A 22,318-nucleotide genomic window follows, 5' to 3' on the forward strand; every position below is an offset into this window, starting at 1 on the left:
TTTCCCAAACCGCTATCAACCACCTATTGAGAGATCACCTCTTTTCTCCCTTTAGATATGCTTCTTATCTGCTTCACTTCTAATTTCCAAGTAGCAGGGCTTTCTTACAGCCCCAGGGCGGCATTCTTGATGTCTCATTCCTTTAGGGTGTCAAAGAAAAACTTTGATTTGGATTATCTGTAACCAGAACCTGACTCCCAATGGCCTTGTTAGGCCCCTCTGCATTCTCTTCCCTCAGGCAGGTCCTGAATTCTCTCCACCCTCTCACTATTCCACCTCTACTGATCTGGTTAATGTCTTTAAGATACACTGCTCAGCCATATTACTGGGTCTAAGAGAATGAACATTTCTAAGGCTCTTAATACATGCTACCAAATCATGTTTTTCCTCAGTAATGCCAATATTGGATACCATGATAATGAAAAAAGTTCCACCAATCTGATAGACAAGAAATGTCACGTCACTGTTGTATTAACAAGTTTTTTCCTTCTCCACCTGGCCACTAGGGTACTTAGGTATTGGCTCTCAAAGAGTTTAGTGATCAAAAATTGGAGTGAAACAAAATGAACAATCTGAAGAGTGAGATTATAGATATGATTTTATATTATAAAACGTCCTATAAAACATAATAGCCCACTAGTTTTATGATACAACTATATATTGCAGGTTGTTTAAAAGGCTAAAAATTCAGTGCCATCATCATGTAAACACAAAATTCACAGAGACAACACAATTGTCATTACACAAGCAAATTCTGTGGGGATTACATCTGCTTCTGCAATAAATGTTCCCTTTTTGTATACTAAACACAAGCTTTATAATCTGATATTTTGGAAAACTTACCAGCCAAACAACTCATATCAAATTAAAACAAGCTGAAGCTAAACTTATCATTAAAAAGCAAAAGTGGCATCAAGTGAAAACCATAAACTAAGAAAACGCAACACTGGTGTTGCACTAGGCTTCCTTGAAAACTCCGGATATTCAAACTATCACCATGTGTCTGTGTTGATATTGTAAAGCAAATAAGTCTTAGGATACTGAATTGGAATCCTTAGAAAACTAATAATGTACTAATTTTAGTTTATGAATACCAAATTTTAGTAGATTTCAATTACTCATTTAGGTTGCTATTAAGAGTGGGAGAAAGGGCAGATATTTTTAGATCAGTGGGCAGCTGACCATACTTACAAAACATTACTTTAGAGGCTCATGGCCCTGGCTCCTGGCTCCAGATGACTTGCTTCAAGAGAGCGCTGATGAATAGCCAGTGGAAAGAGGAAGTGACACCACCAGCTGGTCCTAAAGCATAGAGGCTCATGAAAACATAGCACCTCCATCCTGCATCCATCAAGAAAAGGCCCTTTCCTCCTGTAATACACAACTTTGTAGCATGAGACGAATTCAGTCCTAAATGTTCACTTTAACATAAATTACCTCCATAAAAAAAGATCTAGAGTATGGAGGTTATGTTCAGGGCAACTTGTGGAGGGTCCAACTTATTCATCAGAATGGGCTGCCTAGCACAGTCTCCCATCTCTTGAATGTTCAAGAAAAGGTCGCCCAGTTAGATGTTATGTAGACAAGGGATCCTGCTTTGGGTGAGAGATTAGTCTTTTCAACTCTAAAAATGTTATTCCATGAATCTAAGTACCTGTTGGAACAACCCTTGAATCAAGTTCAACTTTACTTACTGCTTCCTCGAGACTATTCCTACTGCAAACTTTATCTTGGTTTTCATTCTCATTTTGGCAGTTATATTGGGAATAACTAATGTCTGAACATTTAACTAACATGTTTGAAGAGGAATTTCTGGATGGTATCCTATTTCTTTTTAAGTTATCATATTTTATTTTTCAATTACCACAAAATATTTTATAACAAGAGTCAAATATGTGATAATACAATTTTCTTTATTAAAAATAATTTACAGCATCAGTAACATATACACAATTGTCATCAACTGAACTTTGCCTCCAATATATTTCTATACAATACTTAAAATTATTGAACTTAAAACTGTTATACTGTTTTGTTGGCTTTAAATAATAGACAATGATTTATATTTACTTAAGTGAGATATATGGTTTCATAATTACATACTATCTGTAAAACTGATAGAAACATCAGCACTATCACACTTTAGGGGAAAAGTCACTAAAGAAGACTAAGTCCACCTCCTTCCCCTCTCTTTTATAACTCCAAATCAAACTAAGATAGGGTCAACATCCAGTATCTTAGCACTTTCTCCTAAACCTAAAGGCAAAAGAAAGGTGTCTTTTAATTCAACCACAGAAAAATGTCAAATAATTTCTCCTCATCCTCTCACTCAACACTGAGAAGGCAAATGCACACAACACTGTTACCATATATGCAAACAACGAGAATTCTGATTTAGGTCTTAGCTGTACTTTTTGTCCTTTAGTACCACTGAAGTTTGATTCCCAGTGAAAAACTGAGCAATTTAGCTAAAGGGAGTCTAATACCTCTCATTCAAATGTCAGCTTGGAGATAAAACAGGAAGTAACAACTGTCATCTTGGAAACTTCTTAGGTATACTAACGGCAATTCAGTGACTGGATGACATTTTCAGCGATTAGCAACCCAAAGGCATGACATATGGCAATGGTATGTAGCATAATGTTTCTTAAAATATAACAAAAATGCTGCTGTTGATAATGACCTTTGAAATTGTACTTTTAAATTCACAACACTAATTTGCTTCTCTAAGGGGCCTATTATACTTCCTGCCACAGTATTTGTGTATTCGTTTTAGAACACCAAATTATCCAGATATATTCAACAAAGGAGATAAGTAAAACAATAAAAACCAACAGGGGCCACATTTTTGCAAACACAGAATTTGGCTGGAGGCAGAAATATAGGTATGCTTTGGGACACACATCCATGACTCTCCTCACAAATTGATAGCCATTGCTTACCAAGCTTTTTGGTTCATTGTATATAAGCAAGAGATTAAGAGAACCTTGATTTTGTTCCTGAAATACAAGATCTGCTTGTATTATTACTGGACTAGGTAGACTGGAAATTTAAATGCTTAATTCACAGCTGGCTAGCTTTATCATCTCTTCATCTCCTAGATGTGCTGTTTATGATGATGCCTAGGCCTCTGCCCATAGGTTACATATTATATTATAGTATGGCTTAAAAATGAAACAGATGTTTTCCCCACACGTAACAATCTGGATTATCATTTCTTCAAAGCCTGTAACAGATATTTTAATGTTCAACTTGTAAATTCTCCATCCCTAATTCACGTTTTCATGTAAATTAAAAACATATGCACTGACAAATACACAGCATTATAAAATATCAAGAACATGTGATTTGAAAGTATCAAAGAAAATATTTATAAAAAATTTAAATAAAAGGGAAATCATTTTGCAAACTCTAGTCCATCTAATTGTCTAAATACATATTTGCAGAATATTTTCAAAAGATTGTATGATTTGATTATGTGCAAAGTTCTCAGTGGTCTTTACCCACTGGTTTGGTAATTTCAGCATTTTAGCTTAAAACAATTCTTTATTCTGTGCAATGTGAGCTAATTCTGAATTGCAGTAACTTAACTAGGTCATATGATGATCTCCATGTGGGAAAAAAAATCACTACAATTAACCTTCTGCCTGCTAAGTTTAATTTCTTAATTAAAAAAAAAAGGTATAGGACTTTTTGGAATTAATTATCCAACCTTTTTCTTAAAAGTTGACAAACTTCTTGTTGACATAACATTTGATGTGATAAATAGACATGCAAATAGAGAAAATACAGTATTCAGACAGCAATAACTTAAGTGTTTTATCCTGACGGTTAGCAAAAGCATACATAATTAATAGTATCATGCTTCCCAGGTAAAATGATTCAAAATGACAGGAAATCGATTTAAATAATTAGGAAGTAACCAACATTTAAAAACTGTTTAGGGTTGAGCAACCATATAATTTAGGGTGGATAATTTTAAAATCTAGAGGAAATCATGTTAGCGTTTAATGATTAAAGTTCTCTTTAGCAACCATAAATGAGTGTGGAATTTTAGTTAATAATACCTAAAATATTAGGTTATAGGAAGTTACAGTATCACACAGAGTGAGCAAAATAATCCAATTGATATAATGCCATCTGAGGCTTGCCAGGGTCACAGCAGCAAATTACTGAAAAATTAAGGGCTGCATATGTGATACATATTTTCACTGCCAATACATGGTGCTACGCGATCAATTGTATTCTGTAACAGTCCACCTTCTGATGTGGAGGAAACCTTGGCTGGGTTGGACAGAATGATTGTGTATGGGGCAGGTTCTATCCCTTGCAGTTAGACTGAGACGTAGGATAACCCTGGCTTATATTACAAACTAAGAATGACAACTATGTGCAACTCAATTCTGAAAAGGAACGAATATATCTGAAAATCCACTTATAAATCAGATTTCACCTTCCACAATTTTAAAGTTATCTGGCTTGTTATATTTCAATCTGCTACTCTTAAACCAACAAACAGTAGTATACAGTTTTATAGGTGCAAAACTAAACAAAAGACTTCAGGAAGGTTACTCATATAAGAATCTTTAACACAAGTTCAAATTCTGCCTTTATTTACAAAATGGTCTGATAAAATACCCCCCCATACTTACAGGCCTCTTCCACAACACACTTCACACGCTGATTTTAGCAATGTTAATAGCACCATTCGTATATTATTTAAAATCAAGAAGATTTCATTTCAGTCACTACGTTGATTCATAATCATTTACATCCATGGATGAGATAAGTGAGCATACTGGGACTACCTGCAGCTCCATGGTAAGGATTCCTGGGTCCAGCACAAAAGGCTTTGTTTGCAGTTACCAGTTATGAAAGGTATCCATGGTGAGTAGATACTATGAGAATTTTCTTGCCACAAAGTTTAATAATCCTCCATGTTTGAACAATGTTATTTCCACATCATTTTCAAAGGAAGCAATCACGCTGAATACTTTTCCAGTGCTTGTCTTTAAACAAACAAAAACATCTCACATGAGTGGTAAAATCTACAAAGTTTTACTTAGTGGTTAAGACCATCTGTCTTCATATTCAATGACTATACTCATATTGTCTGAGAAACATTTCTCCTGCTTGAAAACACCTAAGATACCAAACCACAGGCTTCACACCTAAGTAGAAAAACATGTTATTTTAGTCCCTAATTCTAAATAACAAGTATCGCATCACCTAAAACATTAAATCAAATGATTTAGATATTGACTTACTAATTAGGGAAGTTGTTACTCATGGTCATTTTATGTTAAATTAAATATTCATCGCATATAATATTGCTACTTTTTCCTTTCTTCTTGGTTGTAAAGTCTGTGTTATTCTAACCCTGCACACTCAATTTTGGCTTCTCCTAAAGTGGTGTACGTGCCTGGGATAAAATTAGATCAGGACAGAGAGAGCTGATAACGAGGAAAAGGAAGTTAACGTGTGTAATTGGAAGTCCATGTCTTCCTTCTGGACTAAGTATACAGTGTTTTCTACTTTTCCTCGGAGAACATCAACTACATTAACATCGGTTTAAGTACAGAGAAAACAGAGCCTTCTCAAACTACAACTTGTTCACTAACTGACATTAGTATGCAATTTACAGTAATTGTTTCTTACTCAATTTACAACCATCTATTTAAATATATAGTACACAATCATATATTTGAGAATTTTAGATATACCTTTATATTTAATGTAACTCCAGGAGACAGTTCTTCAGGAAATGTCAAAGAAAATGTTTCTCTGCCAGAGAGGCCCAAAGAATCTGCATTTTCTCCTGGAAGGAACTGAAGTGGAGCTATGCCAATTCCAATCAAATGATCCTTGTGAATTTTTTCATAACTTTCAGCCAAAACAGCTTTCACACCCTGTAACAAACATGCATTTTATTTCCTCCATTCATCTCTGAAAGTTGCTTTACTGAGCATTTTAAAAGGAAAAAAATTCTACTTTTGGCTTTTCTGTAAAAACTTTAAACCCAACACCCCATACTAAAGGTCAATGTTATATCAAAGTGTTTAAAGAAATCTTTTATAGGTTATTTTTCTCTAAGTAGCTTCTTAACTCCTAACTGCCCCTCGGCCACTCCAGGGTTAAGTACTGCCAGTGCCTACCATATAGTAAGCGCTCTCTATAATTGGGGGCGGCTGCTTTAAACTCAAAAAGGGCTCAGGAGGATTTCTGTTTAATTATGGTAGATCTAACATATGTGTTCATCAAAACTCCCTTTTAAATTGCCACTAAAATAAAAGAATAAAGAAGTGTAAACCCATAGCAACAAAGGGAATAGGATGTGCAAATTCTATAAATATTTAGAAAACAGAGACAGGTAACTGACTTAGCAGACAATGTTGAAACTACAAACTGATAAACTGAAACTAGGGTGATACCAGTAAGATTTGAGTCAATTTGCAACAAAGAACCTAGAAAAGGCTTGAGACTCAGAGGCATGAGGTTCTCAGAACACTGGGATAGTAGTTAGAAGTCTATAAAAAGCAGTAAGATCTCCAGCTCAGTTCCCACACAAGAGAGGACGCTATTCTCCGAACAAAATCAGCTAAAGACCCATGTTTCTCTACTCTTCTTCATTATTATCCTCCTAAGGAGTTTTAGACATTTCCCTTCTAATCACATCTTCCTCCTCATTGCCCACCACCCCCCAAATTTAATGTCACAAATATACTGTGTATCTGTTTATATATGTATATGTATATCTATACTTCATACATAAGAGGAGTAAGATTTTGTTGCACCCCTTGGGAGTGCCATCACCCTATAGAGGATGGATGCTCTAGACTGAAGAGGAACACTAGGCTCACGGGAAGTCTGGGTGAGAATACTATCAGAGATGGGGGGAGTAAGTCTGTTTCTTCAATGGGTCTCACTGAATGGCCCAGAGAAAATATTTACAGATACTAACATATAGGGCTATCTCAATGAAAAAGGTAGCTTATCATTAGTAAGGCCCACTAACAAAACGTAGCTCACAACTATAGCTTGTAATCAGCTTTTTAATGTCTAACTGAATGGACAGCCAAGGATCAACAGCTGTATGAGGAAAGCCCGCAACAACAAAACAAAAAGTTTAAAAAACTTGAGGAAAAGATGGGAACCTATACCTATAATTAATATTCACGATATAGACATACCTTGATTTTATTGAGCTTTGCAGCTACTGTGTTTTTTAACAAATTGAAGTTTTTTGGCAATGCTGTGTCAAGCAAGTCTACAGCCTCCATTTTTCCAACAGCATTTGCTCACTTCATGTGTGTGTCACATTTTGGTAATTCTTGTAATATTTCAAATGTTTTCATTATTATTTTATTTGTTATGGTGATGTGTGACAAGTGATCTTTTTTTTTTTTGCGGTACGCGGGCCTCTCACTGCTGTGGCCTCTCCCGTTGCGGAGCACAGGCTCCGGACGCGCAGGCTCAGCGGCCATGGCTCACGGGCCCAGCCGCTTCACGGCATGTGGGATCTTCCCGGACCAGGGCACGAACCCGTGTCCCCTGCATTGGCAGGCGGACTCTCAACCACTGCGCCACCAGGGAAGCCCATCTGTGACAAGTGATCTTTGATGTTACTATACGACTTGCTGAAGGCTCAGATGATGGTTAGCATTTTTTAGCAATGAAGTATTTTTTAATTAAAGTATGTACAATTTTTTTTAGATATGCTGTTGCACACTTAATAGACTACAGTACAGTGTAAACATAACTTTTTATATGCACTGGGAAACCAAAAAACTTGTGCAGCTCGCTTTAGTGTGATAATCACTTTCTTGCAGTGGTGAAGAACCGAAACTGGAGTATCTCTGAAGTATGTTGGTACTTAAAATTATTATCTTACGAAGACAAAAGAATTAGACTTATTCTCACAATTCCTTAGAGTATTTACATTTTAAGGGGGAGGGGAATTAAAGATTCAAAACAAATGACGTTTGTATGATTATGATAGCTGTGAGGGCTGTATTTTGACCAGCCTCTTCAACAACTACAATTGTAAAGAGAAGCACAGTATGAGTATGAAATGGCAGAGAGCACACGTCACAGGACTATTCTCTCCAACAGATTCCCTATTTGCTCTTCAACAAGGAAACAGTTTCAACAGAAATGTCTTCCTAGCAGACAGCCAGGGACCAATATCACCTATTAGGAAAAAGATAAAAGTAAAATGTGGCCCACTATCTCTGAGTCGTTAACCTTTGATGGAGCAAATCAGAGAAAATTAAATGAAAAGGGGGCAAGTAAAACTACCAATGGGTATAATTATTATTATAAAGCAATAATTTAAGACAGAATATCCTTTCCCTCTACCACATTTATTTTCACAAGTAAGACTGATGTAAGTTTAATTAAATTCAGAGTATTAAAATGCAACTAGATTAGTACAACGTATTATGTAAGGTCACTTAAAAATACCCACAGATGAGATCCAAGTAGGCATACAAAGTCTAAGTGAACAAAATGAACTTTGACAGGATGTTACTGACAAAAGGGAATATTTAAAACTCTTTGAAGTTTAAGATAAAATTTAAGAATCAATACCAGCAAGTACGGTCCTTTGGCAGCCCAATCTCTTGAATTTCCTGAACCATATTTCTTCCCTGCTAAAATAATCAGTGGGATACCTTCCTTCTGGTACAGCTCTGCAGCCTCAAATACATCTAGCTGTAGATTAAAACAAACATAAGAAATTTTAATACAAATTTTGATCTAGTTAGCAACTGCCTAAATACTCTGTATACATCCTTACCGTCTGTCCTGATGGAAAATGAACTGTTTTGGGAGCTGGTTTTCCAATAAACTTATTAAAAAGCTTGATATTTGCGAAAGTGCCTCTTGTCATCACAGCATCATTACCTCTTCGGGCTCCGTAAGAGTTGAATTCACGAGGGGTAAGGCTGCAACGAAGTTATGAAAGTTAGTTTTTATTTTAGATGGAAGATAATCACATTATTAAATTGTAAAACTTACTCATAAACACTTTTTTATTATGGAAAATTTCAAGCATGCACAGAAGTAGAGAAAACAGAACAGTGAATGCCCAGAAGCCTATCACTACTCTACAATAATCAATTCATGGAATCTTTGTTTCTTCTATAATCATCCTCCATTAGACTGTTCTGAAGAAAACTCAGATATCATATTTTAACTGTATACATTTCAGTATGTTTCTCTAAAAGATACGGACTTAAAAATACTACCTTGTTACAGACAAAACCCTCCGAACTTAATACCAGCTAGCCAGTCAATATTCAAATGTCCCTGGTTTTCTTATGACTTTTTTAGTTGTTGGTTTGCTCCAATCAGGTCCAAATATGGTTTATAAATTCATCCAGTTGATCTCAAGTCTTTTTTAATCTATATGTTCCCTCTTCTTTTTTGTCCCCTCTTATACTTTAGCTAAAGAAATTAGGTCATTTGTAGTGTAGTTTCCTATATCTAGACCATGCTGACTGCATCTCCACAGTATCATTTTGTATGTTGTTCTCCCTCCTGTATTTCTTGTTAACCAGATGTCAAATCTAGTGACTTGACAAGGTTTGGGTTTTTAATTTTTGCAACAATGCTGCATAGGTCGTACTTCCATCAGGAGCACATGATACCCAGTTTTCTCTTTCTGGAATGCTACTAGTGATTGATCATCATTGTCTAGACTACACTAGGGCCTGCAAAATGATGATACTCTATTTCTCTTATTCCTTCTTCATTTTTTAGCTGGAAAACTTCTATGAAGACAAACTTTCCTTCATCAATGATTTGGTTATAATGAAATACATTCCATACAGAAAAGACTTTATTGTTAAATAATGAGATGGTTTCCTATCATCTTCCAAAGGTAACTTGGAGTTTTTAATTTTTCTCTTTTAGTATTATTATGAACTCATGGATTTAAACATATTATGTTTCAACCCATTCCAGTTATATTCTTTATTGACGCTCAACATGTCCCATCTTTGAGCAGTGACAGATTCAAGTTGGCTCCTGAGACCTTTTGACAGAAAGCCTGGAAGTTAATTGTAGTTTGGTGGGAATTAAGACACTCTTTGGTAGTCTCTATAGCTCCTTTGCTTTTGGTATAAGACATCTAGAATCATCTTGTATATTTTCCAGGGCCAAACCTGGAATCAACCATTTCCCTAAGATGAATTGGTTGCTTGTCCTAAGAATTGGTATTTAGACACCATTATCTGTGTGCTATGGGTATTCATTGCTACTGGATTTGTTACTATATAAATGATCTTTTGGGGACAAGAGAAAACTGAGCATAAGCATCTCAACAATCAACAACCAACTTCCATCAGTCTCTAATTTGGTCTTTTATGTGAAGACAACAAATATTCTTCTAATTTAAACATCTCATCTCAGGATGTACATTTGAACACTGTACTTCAGGATGGAGATGGTGAGGGGTTTGAGTGTCTTTAAAACTAAAATTTTTAACTGACGAAAACTACGGTATTAACTGTGCTAAGAAATCCATATCAGCAATTACAATAAATATAAAAATGGTGTATTTGAGAGAAGTGGTGGCTTTTTCTTTGGGAGGGGGTTGGAATCTTTGTCACAATTATGACCAAGATGGAAATCACCTTTTAAAAAATATTTGGGAGAAATAAAACTTATTTTATTTCTCACCACTATGAACAAAAGCCGTGTGTAAAACAAACTGATTTATCTTCATCAAATTACACCAAATGGAGTTGCTATTAGCAATTTCTACCAAAAAGTGTTTTAATTCCCACCAAACTACAATTAACTAGAAAATAAATTCAAACACAGATTTCACAATAGCACTAATGAGATTATAGTAAGAGCTATGCAGTATTACATGTCAAACAAAGCTATGTAGCACTGATTTTTATAAGATATTTCAATGAAAAGTCTTATCATTTGCATAGCTCAAGCATCAAAAAGCTAATCAGGCAGCAATACCACAAATTCTACCTTTAGCAAAATTTTGTCTCTGGTGTCAAAACAGTTCTTTGGTAACCGAGCAACTCTACGTTATTAATCACACAGAAATGAAACAAAATCTTTCTAGTTTTGGATTTATATATCCTATGTAAATGATCTCCTTCACATTCACATTTATTATTCTTGTGAAATTTTACACCCTCAAGAAGCAGAAATTCATTGTCTTTTGATTTGATACAGATCAAGCCTAGCCTCACGCAAGTACATTTTATAGCCCAAAATACACACATTTAAATTGTGCAGTCCAACACTGGAAGATGGTTAGAACCATCAGGCTTTATTTGGTAGGTCAAACCAATCTGACTTTTCAACAAAGTAGCACTGAAAAAGAAAACTCCTGTTTCCAATTAGTTGTTTATTTAATGGACTAGGGCTCAATTTAAAATAGTAATTTCAATTTCTAAAGTTACAAGCAAAAGCAGGTACAACAGGTATCCCAGTTATTGCTTAGGTCAAATGCACAATCAGACACCCATGATAGCATGTAATTTACTGGATAAAAGAACATGACCAGTAAAAGCCTCTTAATTAATGAGAAAGATAAAACAAAAACAGCCTATAACCATGTACACATACCCTCTGTTTGTCAAATACTTAGCAGCAGGACTACTCCTAGCAATGCTTCCAGCAGGTGATATATGATCTGTCGTGACAGAGTCTCCCAGATATAATAAGACATGGGCATTTTCAATAGGCTGGAGTGCAACTGGCTCTTTGGTCTAAAAGGTAAAAAATGTTTAAGGCATTTAACTCTTCATGAGGTTTTTTGAACTTCAAACAATTTTTTAAGTATCAAATAGTAAAAAAGTACTTACAAGCTTATCAAAAAATGAAGGACATCTGATATAAGTAGACTTTAAATCCCATGGAAACAAAACTGAATCTGGTACTTCTAAAGAATTCCACCGTTTATTTCCCATCTGTGAATATGGTTTTGGTTGATAAACCAAAAGAGAGATAAAATGGAGTCAGAAAAAGAGGTTTATGAAAATGAGGAAATTAACATAGTACTTAGGTTAGAATTAAAAAAAGAAAATAGGCCTCATCCATTTGGAAAGAAAGCTAAAATACTGCATTCTATAAAATTATGACATTTTTGGACTGAATTGATAAAATTTGCACATCGAATTCCAGCACACCACATTTTCAGGAATGCCCTAAGAGTTAAGTTTCAATACAAACTGAATGTGAAAGACTTTACAGAACCCCAGAAAAGCTAAAGAATTTAGAAAGATCTAAACATGTTGCTTAACTTAAAACATTAAGCGTGTTTTGGGGTATACTTTTAATATTTAAGAATATTATCATGGAGAAAACCTCTTTTTTCCCAACATATTTGTCCTACATCACTGTATTATTAGTCCTGCCTTCAAACTATGTTCAAAATCTCACCATTACTCACCACATCCACTGCTACCCCAAATGTTCCATGCTATTACCATTTTTTACTTTGGACTACTATATACAATAGGTCCTCCTGACTCTATCCTTATTACCCAACCCTCTTGCCCCAATATAGTTTCAATTCAAAGACAGTGTAATCTTTTTGATTATGACACTCCTGTTCCACACCTTCCAATGGCTCCCCATCTCACTTCAGAGTAAAAGATTAAATTTTAATAATGGCCTAAAATTCCCTATGTAATCTGGACATCATTTTCTACCACGATCCTTCTTACTTCCTATGTTCTAGTCACACTGCCTTCATTACAATTCCCTCCTTAAGGCCTTTACACTGGTCCCTCTACCTGGTAAGCCCTGTTCTTTTTTTTTTTTTTTTTTGGTACGCGGGCCTCTCACTGTTGTGGCTTCTCCCGTTGCGGAGCACAGGCTCTGGACGCACAGGCTCCACGGCATGTGGGATCTTCCCGGACCAGGGCACGAACCCGTGTCCCCTGCATCAGCAGGTGGACTCTCAACCACTGTGCCACCAGGGAAGCCCAAGCCCTGTTCTTTGTTCAGATATATGACTAACTTGTTCACCTCCTTCAAAACTTTGCTCAAATACCATGTTTTCAACTATCCTATATAAAACTGCAATCTACTCCCCAAATTTTACACAATTGGTTCTCTTTACCCTGTTCTGTAATTTTCTACAGCACTCATTACTTTTTAACATATTGTGTAATTTACCTAATTATTCTGTCTACAGTTTACTATCTGCCTCTCCCCTTGAGAACTTTGTGTTTTCTTCACTGATATATTCCAAACAGCTAGAAGAGTGCCTGGCACATACTAGGGTCTCAATAAATATTTGTTGGGCTTCCCTGGTGGCGCAGTGGTTGAGAGTCCACCTGCCGATGCAGGAAACACGGGTTCATGCCCTGGTCCGGGAAGATCCCACATGCCGCGGAGCGGCTAGGCCCGTGAGCCGTGGCCACTGAGCCTGCGTGTCCGGAGCCTGTGCTCCGCAATGGAGAGGCCACAACAGTGAGAGGCCCGCGTACCACACACACACAAAATAAATAAAATAATAAATAAATAAATAAATATTTGTTAAGTGAATAACTATCATTTTTGCTCTATTTATATTCTAAGTTCTTTTTAAAAAGTGTGAATGTATGTATTAGCTTCTAGATACACAAGACATCTCTGGAACGATGCTTAAGAAACACGTAACTGGTTGCCTTTGAGGAGATAAAGTAGATGGCTAAGGAATGGGTGGCAGGGAGATTTCAATGTCTGCTCTTATTTCTTTTGAATTTTGAACCATTTGAATGGGAACAACAACAAGGGCATTTTCTATGAACTGTGTCCATGTTCAGAATGCCAAATATAAATGTTTGCTATACATTTCTAATGAGTAAATAAATCAATTCTGATACTCTTAGATACCAGAGATTCCAGATACAAAATGTCACTCATTAAAAACTGTGTATTCAAGATAATGTAATTTTAATTTTGATTCTATTCAGAAAGATACATGAAATAAAGAAACACTGCTACTTTATTAAACCTTTTAAGAAACAAATGAGAGTCTTACCTCTGTCTTCTCTTTTAATGCTTTAAACATGGATAATACAACATGTTCTTCCTCTATCTGATGAACTTCTTCTCGACTAGGCCAAATATCATGTAGGTAAATATTCCTGCCAGTAGGGTCAGTACCTGGTTAAAAATTTTTCATATGAAATTTAATATAAAAAGTAACTCCCTCAAAATGTTCACATCTTTTCAAAGACACATCACAGAAACCAAGTATATTATTCAACAAGAGTGCTTCAGGTGTGTAAGCAGCTCAAAGAATGAATTACTTGCACATTATACATTCTTCATATGAATCAAAAATTAATAATGCATCGTGATAAGATTTCCTGAAATAATTCAACAAATGAACAGTCTAGGAAACATTTCCAAAGTACAATTTTTGGGGAAAAAAGTGTGTGCAGGTATATATGTATACATATAAAGGAAAAGATACCTAAAGGCTCCGTCTGGAAATCTATATTCACTGTGCCTGCTATGGCATAAGCTACCACTAAGGGTGGAGAGGCAAGGTAATTGGCACGAACACAATCACAAAGACGACCTTCAAAATTTTTATTTCCAGATAAAACTCCACAAGTAACCAAATCACCCTGAAAAAACAAAAAACACAAATGAATATATTCAATTCAAGAGATGGTACAAATTTCGATAATCACATATAAGAAATCTCAAATATTACACTTCTGAGGGCATGATAACCAAAAGCATTATTTCCAATTATTAGGTACAGAACTATCAATACTGTAAATAAACTAAAATAATTCCTACACTATTAAGGAATTAGTTCAAGGTTCTAAAAATGACTTCAAAGAATCATTTTATGATTGATAGGTTACTCTTCCCAAGAGATGCAAGGACTACAGAAATATAAATACATTAATATATATTTTTGATAATAGTGAAATACAGTTAGGAAAAACCATTTGGATGTCTTACTGATCCACACAGTTTACCTGTTTTACTGCATTTAAAACTGCTTCTGATAAGGGTGCTGTATTTCCCACACATGTTGAACATCCATAGCCAACTATTTCAAATCTGCATTTCAAAAAATAAATGGATTGGACAGAAAATCACAACATTTGTAAAGAAAGAACAAGTCTTATCTTTCATTTCCATCACTGTAGTAAGATTGCTGAAGAGAATATTCACAACACAGGAACCTTCATCAACATGTTCATTTCACAGCTTTTGAGCAATCAAGTCTGACCCTCAGCCATGCTATCTGTACTGAATGCAAACCTCTGAAGAGCCCTGATACTTAGGACACTCCCTAGTTAAATTTGGTTAACTAAATCTGACACAAAACTTATCACACTACGCAAGAAAATTCTTCAGATACTACTCGCTAGGAATATAACATGACCGTTCAAAAAATCGGTATTATACTGTCCTCCAAAGGGGTTTAAACTGTCAAATATCAAGAGGACCTGGCTGCAACAATCCGACCAAAGGCCCCCATAGAGGCACTGTAATTGGGTACTCTGATAGGAGTAATCTTTTAATTCTCAAGCAACTAAACCCAAGAAAAGCTCCTGACAAAAACTCCAAGATGATATAACTTAAAAATTACAGGTATAATCCTCAAAATTACTTTCAGCTGCTCTTCTAAACAAAGAAAAAAACCTAAAACTTGGCAGTTTTGCAAAAGAATTGATTTACATAAGACACTATGTTCCAAAATACACAGTGAAAACACAGCTAGCATCAATTATTTTTTTGAGTACATAAACAATATAAGTTATTTTCTCCAAAGTTCAGGGACAACTTAACCTATGCTTAATGGATATAATAATCTCACAAAACCTCAATTAAGACAATTTATTCAGTTAATAATGCAACCTATATCTTACTCTGTTCTGAAAACTGATGATCTACATGACTCATGCAAATTATGCAGTACTTGGTACCATCCCTTACCTGTCTGTCACTGTTACTTGGTTTTACTTGTTTGTCTTGTGTTTCCATCTTTAAATTAGAGATCACATCTACTTCTTTGTAGCCAACACAATGCCTTGCTGCTCATTGAATATGCCTAGTAAATGTCTGCTGAGTGAAACGGCCTCAAAGATTTTGTGGTAATGGCAAGGCAACAAGTAGAACTAAAGCGTTTTTTTCTATCTTCTTTTTGTATACGAAAGGTCCTAACAAGTAGTTTCAATCACTGCTGAATACCAATGTCAATATAAAGAGTGGTAACCATCACTTACCCGAGCTTACTAAGATATGGTAATACTCCACTTGAACTGAGGTAATGTGTAACCATCCCACTGCCTGGAGATAAACTTGTTCTTATATAAGGTTTAACATGCAGACCAGCTTCAACAGCTTTTTTAGCCAAAAGACCTGCAACAGTAAATAAACAATAATTTATTATGGCAATGTTTCTCTCCCTCTTTCCCTCATATTAAAGTAGGAAGTAAGAAAGAGTTTATGGTCTATTTTACAGGTCATCTCCAATACAGGTTAGGGTAAAAGTCTAAAATTCACACACTTACTGTCATTATTTTGTTCACTTTATTCTACTGATTTGTTTCATTTAAAACAAATAAAAAATTGTGGTAGATATACTAACTTTTACATTATAAATTATTAATATACGATCTGATATGGCATCATGCACACAAATGGAAAAGGATATATAATAACATCATGTACACATGTAACGCATATCATTAAATGAACCATTTTAAATGCTATAATCATAATGAACTAATAGCAATTTAACATTTATTATACTTGATTTTATACGATTAATGAATTGCTCCATGTACATACAATTGAGTTCATTTATATTCCTTGTCAATAATCTTTTACTTCCTTTGTGTCTCAACTGAATCTAATACACTGCTATGGTAAATGTCTAGTAGATCAAAAGATCTGTTAATTAACTATACTTCTAAATTGACAGAAAAACCAGATACAACCTAAAGCTCATAGATACGTGTTATAATTTTAAAAATTCACCTTCTTTGTAATAAAAACAAAATTAATAACATAAATCAAACTTAGGCTCCTTAAAACCTAATTAAAAACTCAGGTTCTCAATATCAAACACAGGCATCAATACTCATGCATAATCTAAGAAACAGAATGTGAATATAACAGAAAATGTATGGCTATAAACCACAACCTACCTGCAGCGAGCATGACAGATGGATTGCAATTATTGGTACAACTGATAACGGCAGCAATGACCACAGATCCATGAGACAGCTTATATTCACTTCCTTCATAATGAATAGAGACGATATCATTTTGCTTTTCAGCTGCAATTTGGAAGCCTTTAAATCCAACCTATACAAATTTGCACATAAATATAAACTAAATATTCTGGATATGTATAGAAAAAAAGACTGGTAGAAAATATGGCAGACCCTTGACTTTTGATAAGTTCTGACTATTTATGAGTGATGCTGAAGTTCCATGTCATTCAGTAGTTATAATTCAGCTGAAGCATGAATTTGAATAATCATGACAGGAGTCTGGTGGTGTTCCTAAGCTTTTATCTACTGAGTCCAGCCAACTACTCATGATCCAGATCTTATTTGGCTTTGCTGTTCTTTATTCATTCCTACTTAACAGTAATTCTCAAGAGATGGTACAAACATTTTCTGTTAAAAATGGCCTTGAACATTTGCTTCAAAATGATCCTGTGTGTCTATATGTATGTAGAACAGATGAAGCAAGATGGGTTATGAGTTAGTAATTGTTCAAGTGAGGGACACAGGAATTCATTACACTATTTTATTCCTGTAGAAGTTTGACATTTTCCTCAAAAAAAAAAAAGAAAAAAGGCAGGCTCTGAAAAGCCAGCTACTAGTTCTCAGAATAGAAAAAGTGACAAGATTGAAGCCATGATTCTCAAGACGGGAAGTACAAACCCTGAAAGTCAAAGAGGTCACTTGGTATTTAGTTAATTTACCAGACTTTAAGAGAGTAATCACAACAGTGTAGTGGTTTTGTCCTAGTCTGGGAAATCACAAAAGTCTAGAGCAGTGCTGCCCAACAGAACTTTCTGTGATGATGTAAATATTCAATAGTTATGCGGTCCAATACAAGAGCCACAGCCACATGTACCTATTCAACTTGAAATGAGGCTATCATGACCGAGAAACTCTATTTTTAACTTTAAATTTTTATTTAAATATACCCAATCAACCTCTGGTCCTCACAGTGGATCTGGGAACAAGCTCATGAAATGTCTGACTTGCACTTTGGACAGAGGCAAAGGAGGGGGCTGCTGGTGTGTGCCAATAACATAAAAATACAGCAGTTGATTGAGTTCATGGGCCATCCTGCTAGTTCTTCACTACTTACTTAGCACAAAGTGTATTGACAAATAAGGTAATCTACCTTTTCATTTAAGCAAGCTTGGAAATCACTTTTCATATCTGTCAAAGCAACTCTATCTTGAGGTCTTTTTGGACCACTGACAGATGGAACTATTGAATTCAGATTAATCTGGATCACCTAGGAAATGAGACAAAAGAGGGAGAAAAGTAATTAGAATTCGTAAGTACAGATTCCAACATGAGTACTACTTTCTGATGCAGAATGAATATGCTCACATTTGTTTTAATGCAATTTGTTTTAATGGTGATATACACTCCCAAGAAATATTTTAAAACAACTCCATTTAATTTATGAAACATAATATATAAAAATTTGCTAAAAGACTAGCAGACCAGTATGCAAACTAGCACAACACCAACCATACAGTCTATATAAAATTTTTTCCCCTCAAATGGTTTTTTCCCACAAAGATAACACTGTCTTCACACATGCCTGATGATAAAGTAGATAGATGCCTGTGCCAGCTAAGTTTATTGCTTCTGAGCTCCAAATTCATCCTTCTTTGCCTGCTCTGTGATAACAGAGGTGGGCTTAGTAAACATTTCTCCTTTCTTAGCTTGTACAATGTTAAGTCTGGTCAATAGAGGGTGCTTAGGGGACGCAGCAGAAAGGGTTTTTCTACTCCTGGTTCTAGTTTAGCTAGCCAGGCCCCTGCAGACCATGCTTTTATTCCTTGGTTTTAAAAAAATCATATTTTATAAAAATTCCACCTCCCAGCTAGGTTCCTATTAATTTCTTCTGGTATTTCTACCATTTCCCTATGTACATTTTATTTGTGTATAATCAATTCAAACAAATTTTTTTCACTGTGGCTTTCATCATTATTTAACAGCCCTGTTTATTCTGGTTGAGCACACTGCAACACCTGCTCTTCCTACACTTTTATTTCATGGATCCAGGTGATCCTAGTCTGTGTATGTATTAGTTTCTCTTGAAATCAACATCCTGGTGAATTTTAGTTTTATTTCTTATCTATCTGGTCAGGTTTTTAATAGGCACATTTATTCCATTTCATTATACCACCAAAATGTTTCCATTTAATTGTTCTTATTCTTTCCCTTTTTAAAAAAAATGTGGACAGAGCACTAGATTTGATAAATGGTGCTGAAAGGGACCAGAAAATAATCAGAGAAGTTAGAAGATTTGCCCAGAACGTCACACAAATTCAATTCCTATGGGTTCTATATGGCACTCAATATACTATATGTATTCACTTATTCACCTAACATGTTACTGAACATCCACTATGTGCCACGCACTCTTCTAGGAGCTTGGGACAGAGTGCCAAACAAAGCAGGTGAAGCTCCTGTCCTCATGGAGCCTACTTGTATTCTTTCTAGTGAGGGAAAGACAGGCAAATAATTATACAAATTGACAGGTATCAGGCAGGGATACAAGCTGTGAGGAAAAATAAAGCTGGGTGAGAAAATGGATTTCTCAAGAAAAAGAGCTTAACAGTTAACCATACCAATGATAACACCAAGTTGATTTAGATCCCTGACACACTTCTAGAAAGTGAATTTTATTACAACTTTCCTGAAAGTGAATTCTACCTACTTCAATATAAATTTCCAAAAGAAAGAAATATTTACTTAGACTGTAAAAATATCTTTAACATTTAAGATCACATAACTGTATATCCCCTTCATAATGGTGGATTTTTTTACAAAGTATAGATATTAACCAGGTGCAAACATCATCAAAATTGATATTTGGGGAGTAGATTATAGTATTCTTATCCTAAAATAGAAAAAAATTAGACTGATAAATTGAGTCAATTTTATATTTTAATACTAAAAATCGAGACTTGATAAAAATGTCACAAAATTTACTGTAATATAAATTTATGTAAAATTAATGAATAAAATCAGAGTTGGGTCACAACATTAACTTCTTAAATAATAACAGCTATCATTTATTGAGGACTTACTATGTGCTTGCAACTGTCATAATGAATTTGTACTTAACCTCTTAAGAATCCTATGAGGTAGATATTATCTTCATATTTCAGAGATGAGGAAACTGAGGCAAAAAGGTTAAAAAAGTGCCCAGGTTGTATAGCTGGTAAGTCTTAGAGGTGGGATTCAAACCCAGGTGGTCAGGCTCCAGAATTTACAGTCTTAACTACTATTAGGTGGGTTACTGTGTATATACCTGGGAATACTCAGGTTCTCTTGAGTTATCCTGGTCATTTCGAAACAATTTCACAGCTTTAAGGTATGTTTCCATTGACTTGAGTTTGGCTTTGTCAAAACCTAAAAAGATGATTAACAACAATAAAAATCCTTTCAGAAATTTTTAAATCTTTGGGGGTAACGATGCCGAATTTCAGTGATGAGCAAGAAACAAATATTACTTATTACTAAGCACTCAGAAAAGATTTCTTTACAAATTGATATTATTCTCAATAGTAAAAATTTTACCCTTCATGAAAACACTTTATAAAATACATACCAGAACCCCCCCTTTTAAAAGTTACTCAATCACAGGCAAGATCAGAAATACTGAGCCAGTTATATAAAACTCACAAAAATATTGTTTCCAAGAGAAAAGCCAATAACAAAATTCAACATAATAAATCACTAGCCACCATGAAAGATGAAATTCATTACTTTCCCTAAACAATAAGCAACATTAATATAATAGTCAAAATGAAAGAATAAAGTAAATGAAAGTTAAGAATAGTTTTACAGAGCAGGATAGAGATTTAAGAAGATCTTCCAGAAATTAAAAGAACTTAGATGTTAACAATAAAGTTTCCAATTAAACACTCTGGTAGTTATCTGTAAGCCTGATGAGAAGTAAGTAACTGTGGCAGATTATATTTGCCAATGATTGCCACAACAATATCTATCCCAAGTTACATGTTCTCTTACAATGTGACATTGACATTCATCCATCAAGAGGTAGAATCTACGTTCATTCCCCTTAAACCTAAGCAATGTAATTTCTAGCCGGCTAGCTGGTTAACTGGCATGTACCTTCTCTCTCCCCAACCCCCTACACCCCTGCTCTCTCAGGTTACCAACCCTTGAAAAGCCACCATGTAAGAAAGCCCAGATTATATATTCAGAAACCATAAATAGGTGTTCTGGCTGACAGTCCCAGCTGAGTTCCCAGCTGACGCCCAGCATTCACTGCCAGACATTCAAGTGAACAAACCTTCAGGATTCCTGGCCCTAGCCTTTAAGTCTTGCAGTTGAGGCTCCAGACATCATGAAGCAGAGACAATCTGTACCTGTATGAATTACTGACCCACTGAAACTATGCAGCAATAAATGATTATTGCTGTTTTAAGCCACTAAGTTTTAGGACAATTTGTTACACAGTGACAGATCATTATGACATTAATTAATATCAATATGTAAGGAATAAGGCATTTCTCTCTTGAACATTCTGCCACCCAAAATCCAGTTTAGAGAAAACTCTGTATTCTATGAGGACCATTCCTTCCAAGGTTCCAAAGGACCAGTCATCCATTTTGCCATTTGACTTATCATAATCTGCCCCCAAACTAAAGAATACTAGGATATATCTCCCCAATATACTTATGATGAGATTAGTAGTTCAGTAATGATCTCTTAAAAAAAGAAGTGGATCAAATAAAGAGACCCTGCTTTTTAAAGAATAGGGCTCTTATAAAACCAACACATTCTGGTTTTGCAAGTATTTTCTATATTAGTCAACAGAAGAGTGGTCGAAGTTCCTAGTTAATCAGGCTACAATAAGAATTTGGAACCTGTAACCCTATGCTGCTTTTCACAAAATTATGTGCTTATTCTTTAGATAGAGCACTGGTTCCCAAACTCTGTCTCTTGGCTCCTCTCTTCCTGGATGTAGAAGAGAACAGCTGTAAATGTGCGCAAGCCTGACTTCCATTAAACTGCAACCTCTGATCACTAACAGGGTGGAGGTATCCGTTATTAATTATTGGGAAAACGTGAGGCAAAGA

At 35.2% G+C, this 22,318-nt stretch overlaps 1 protein-coding gene across 1 annotated transcript in view; it reads right to left on the reverse strand.

Annotated features, from left to right (window-relative positions):
- Positions 1-1,892: 1,892 nt before the first annotated feature.
- IREB2 (iron responsive element binding protein 2) overlaps positions 1,893-22,318 on the reverse strand; it is a 49,689-nt gene continuing 29,263 nt past the window's right edge. Inside the window, exons 10-22 of the mRNA XM_024754301.1 lie at positions 20,521-20,621; positions 18,367-18,483; positions 17,148-17,307; positions 16,221-16,356; positions 14,964-15,048; positions 14,444-14,600; positions 14,006-14,130; positions 11,838-11,942; positions 11,599-11,741; positions 8,798-8,945; positions 8,590-8,712; positions 5,724-5,909; positions 1,893-5,009 (exon numbers count right to left, since the gene is read on the reverse strand). Coding sequence (XP_024610069.1) covers positions 4,899-5,009; positions 5,724-5,909; positions 8,590-8,712; positions 8,798-8,945; positions 11,599-11,741; positions 11,838-11,942; positions 14,006-14,130; positions 14,444-14,600; positions 14,964-15,048; positions 16,221-16,356; positions 17,148-17,307; positions 18,367-18,483; positions 20,521-20,621 — 1,697 coding nt within the window. The 3' untranslated portion in view covers positions 1,893-4,898. The remainder of the gene's footprint in view (positions 5,010-5,723; positions 5,910-8,589; positions 8,713-8,797; positions 8,946-11,598; positions 11,742-11,837; positions 11,943-14,005; positions 14,131-14,443; positions 14,601-14,963; positions 15,049-16,220; positions 16,357-17,147; positions 17,308-18,366; positions 18,484-20,520; positions 20,622-22,318) is intronic.

Source organism: Neophocaena asiaeorientalis, unplaced genomic scaffold (genome assembly GCF_003031525.2).
Source record: "Neophocaena asiaeorientalis asiaeorientalis breed wild unplaced genomic scaffold, Neophocaena_asiaeorientalis_V1.1 scaffold743, whole genome shotgun sequence".
In the NCBI taxonomy this organism is placed as follows: domain Eukaryota; kingdom Metazoa; phylum Chordata; class Mammalia; order Artiodactyla; family Phocoenidae; genus Neophocaena; species Neophocaena asiaeorientalis.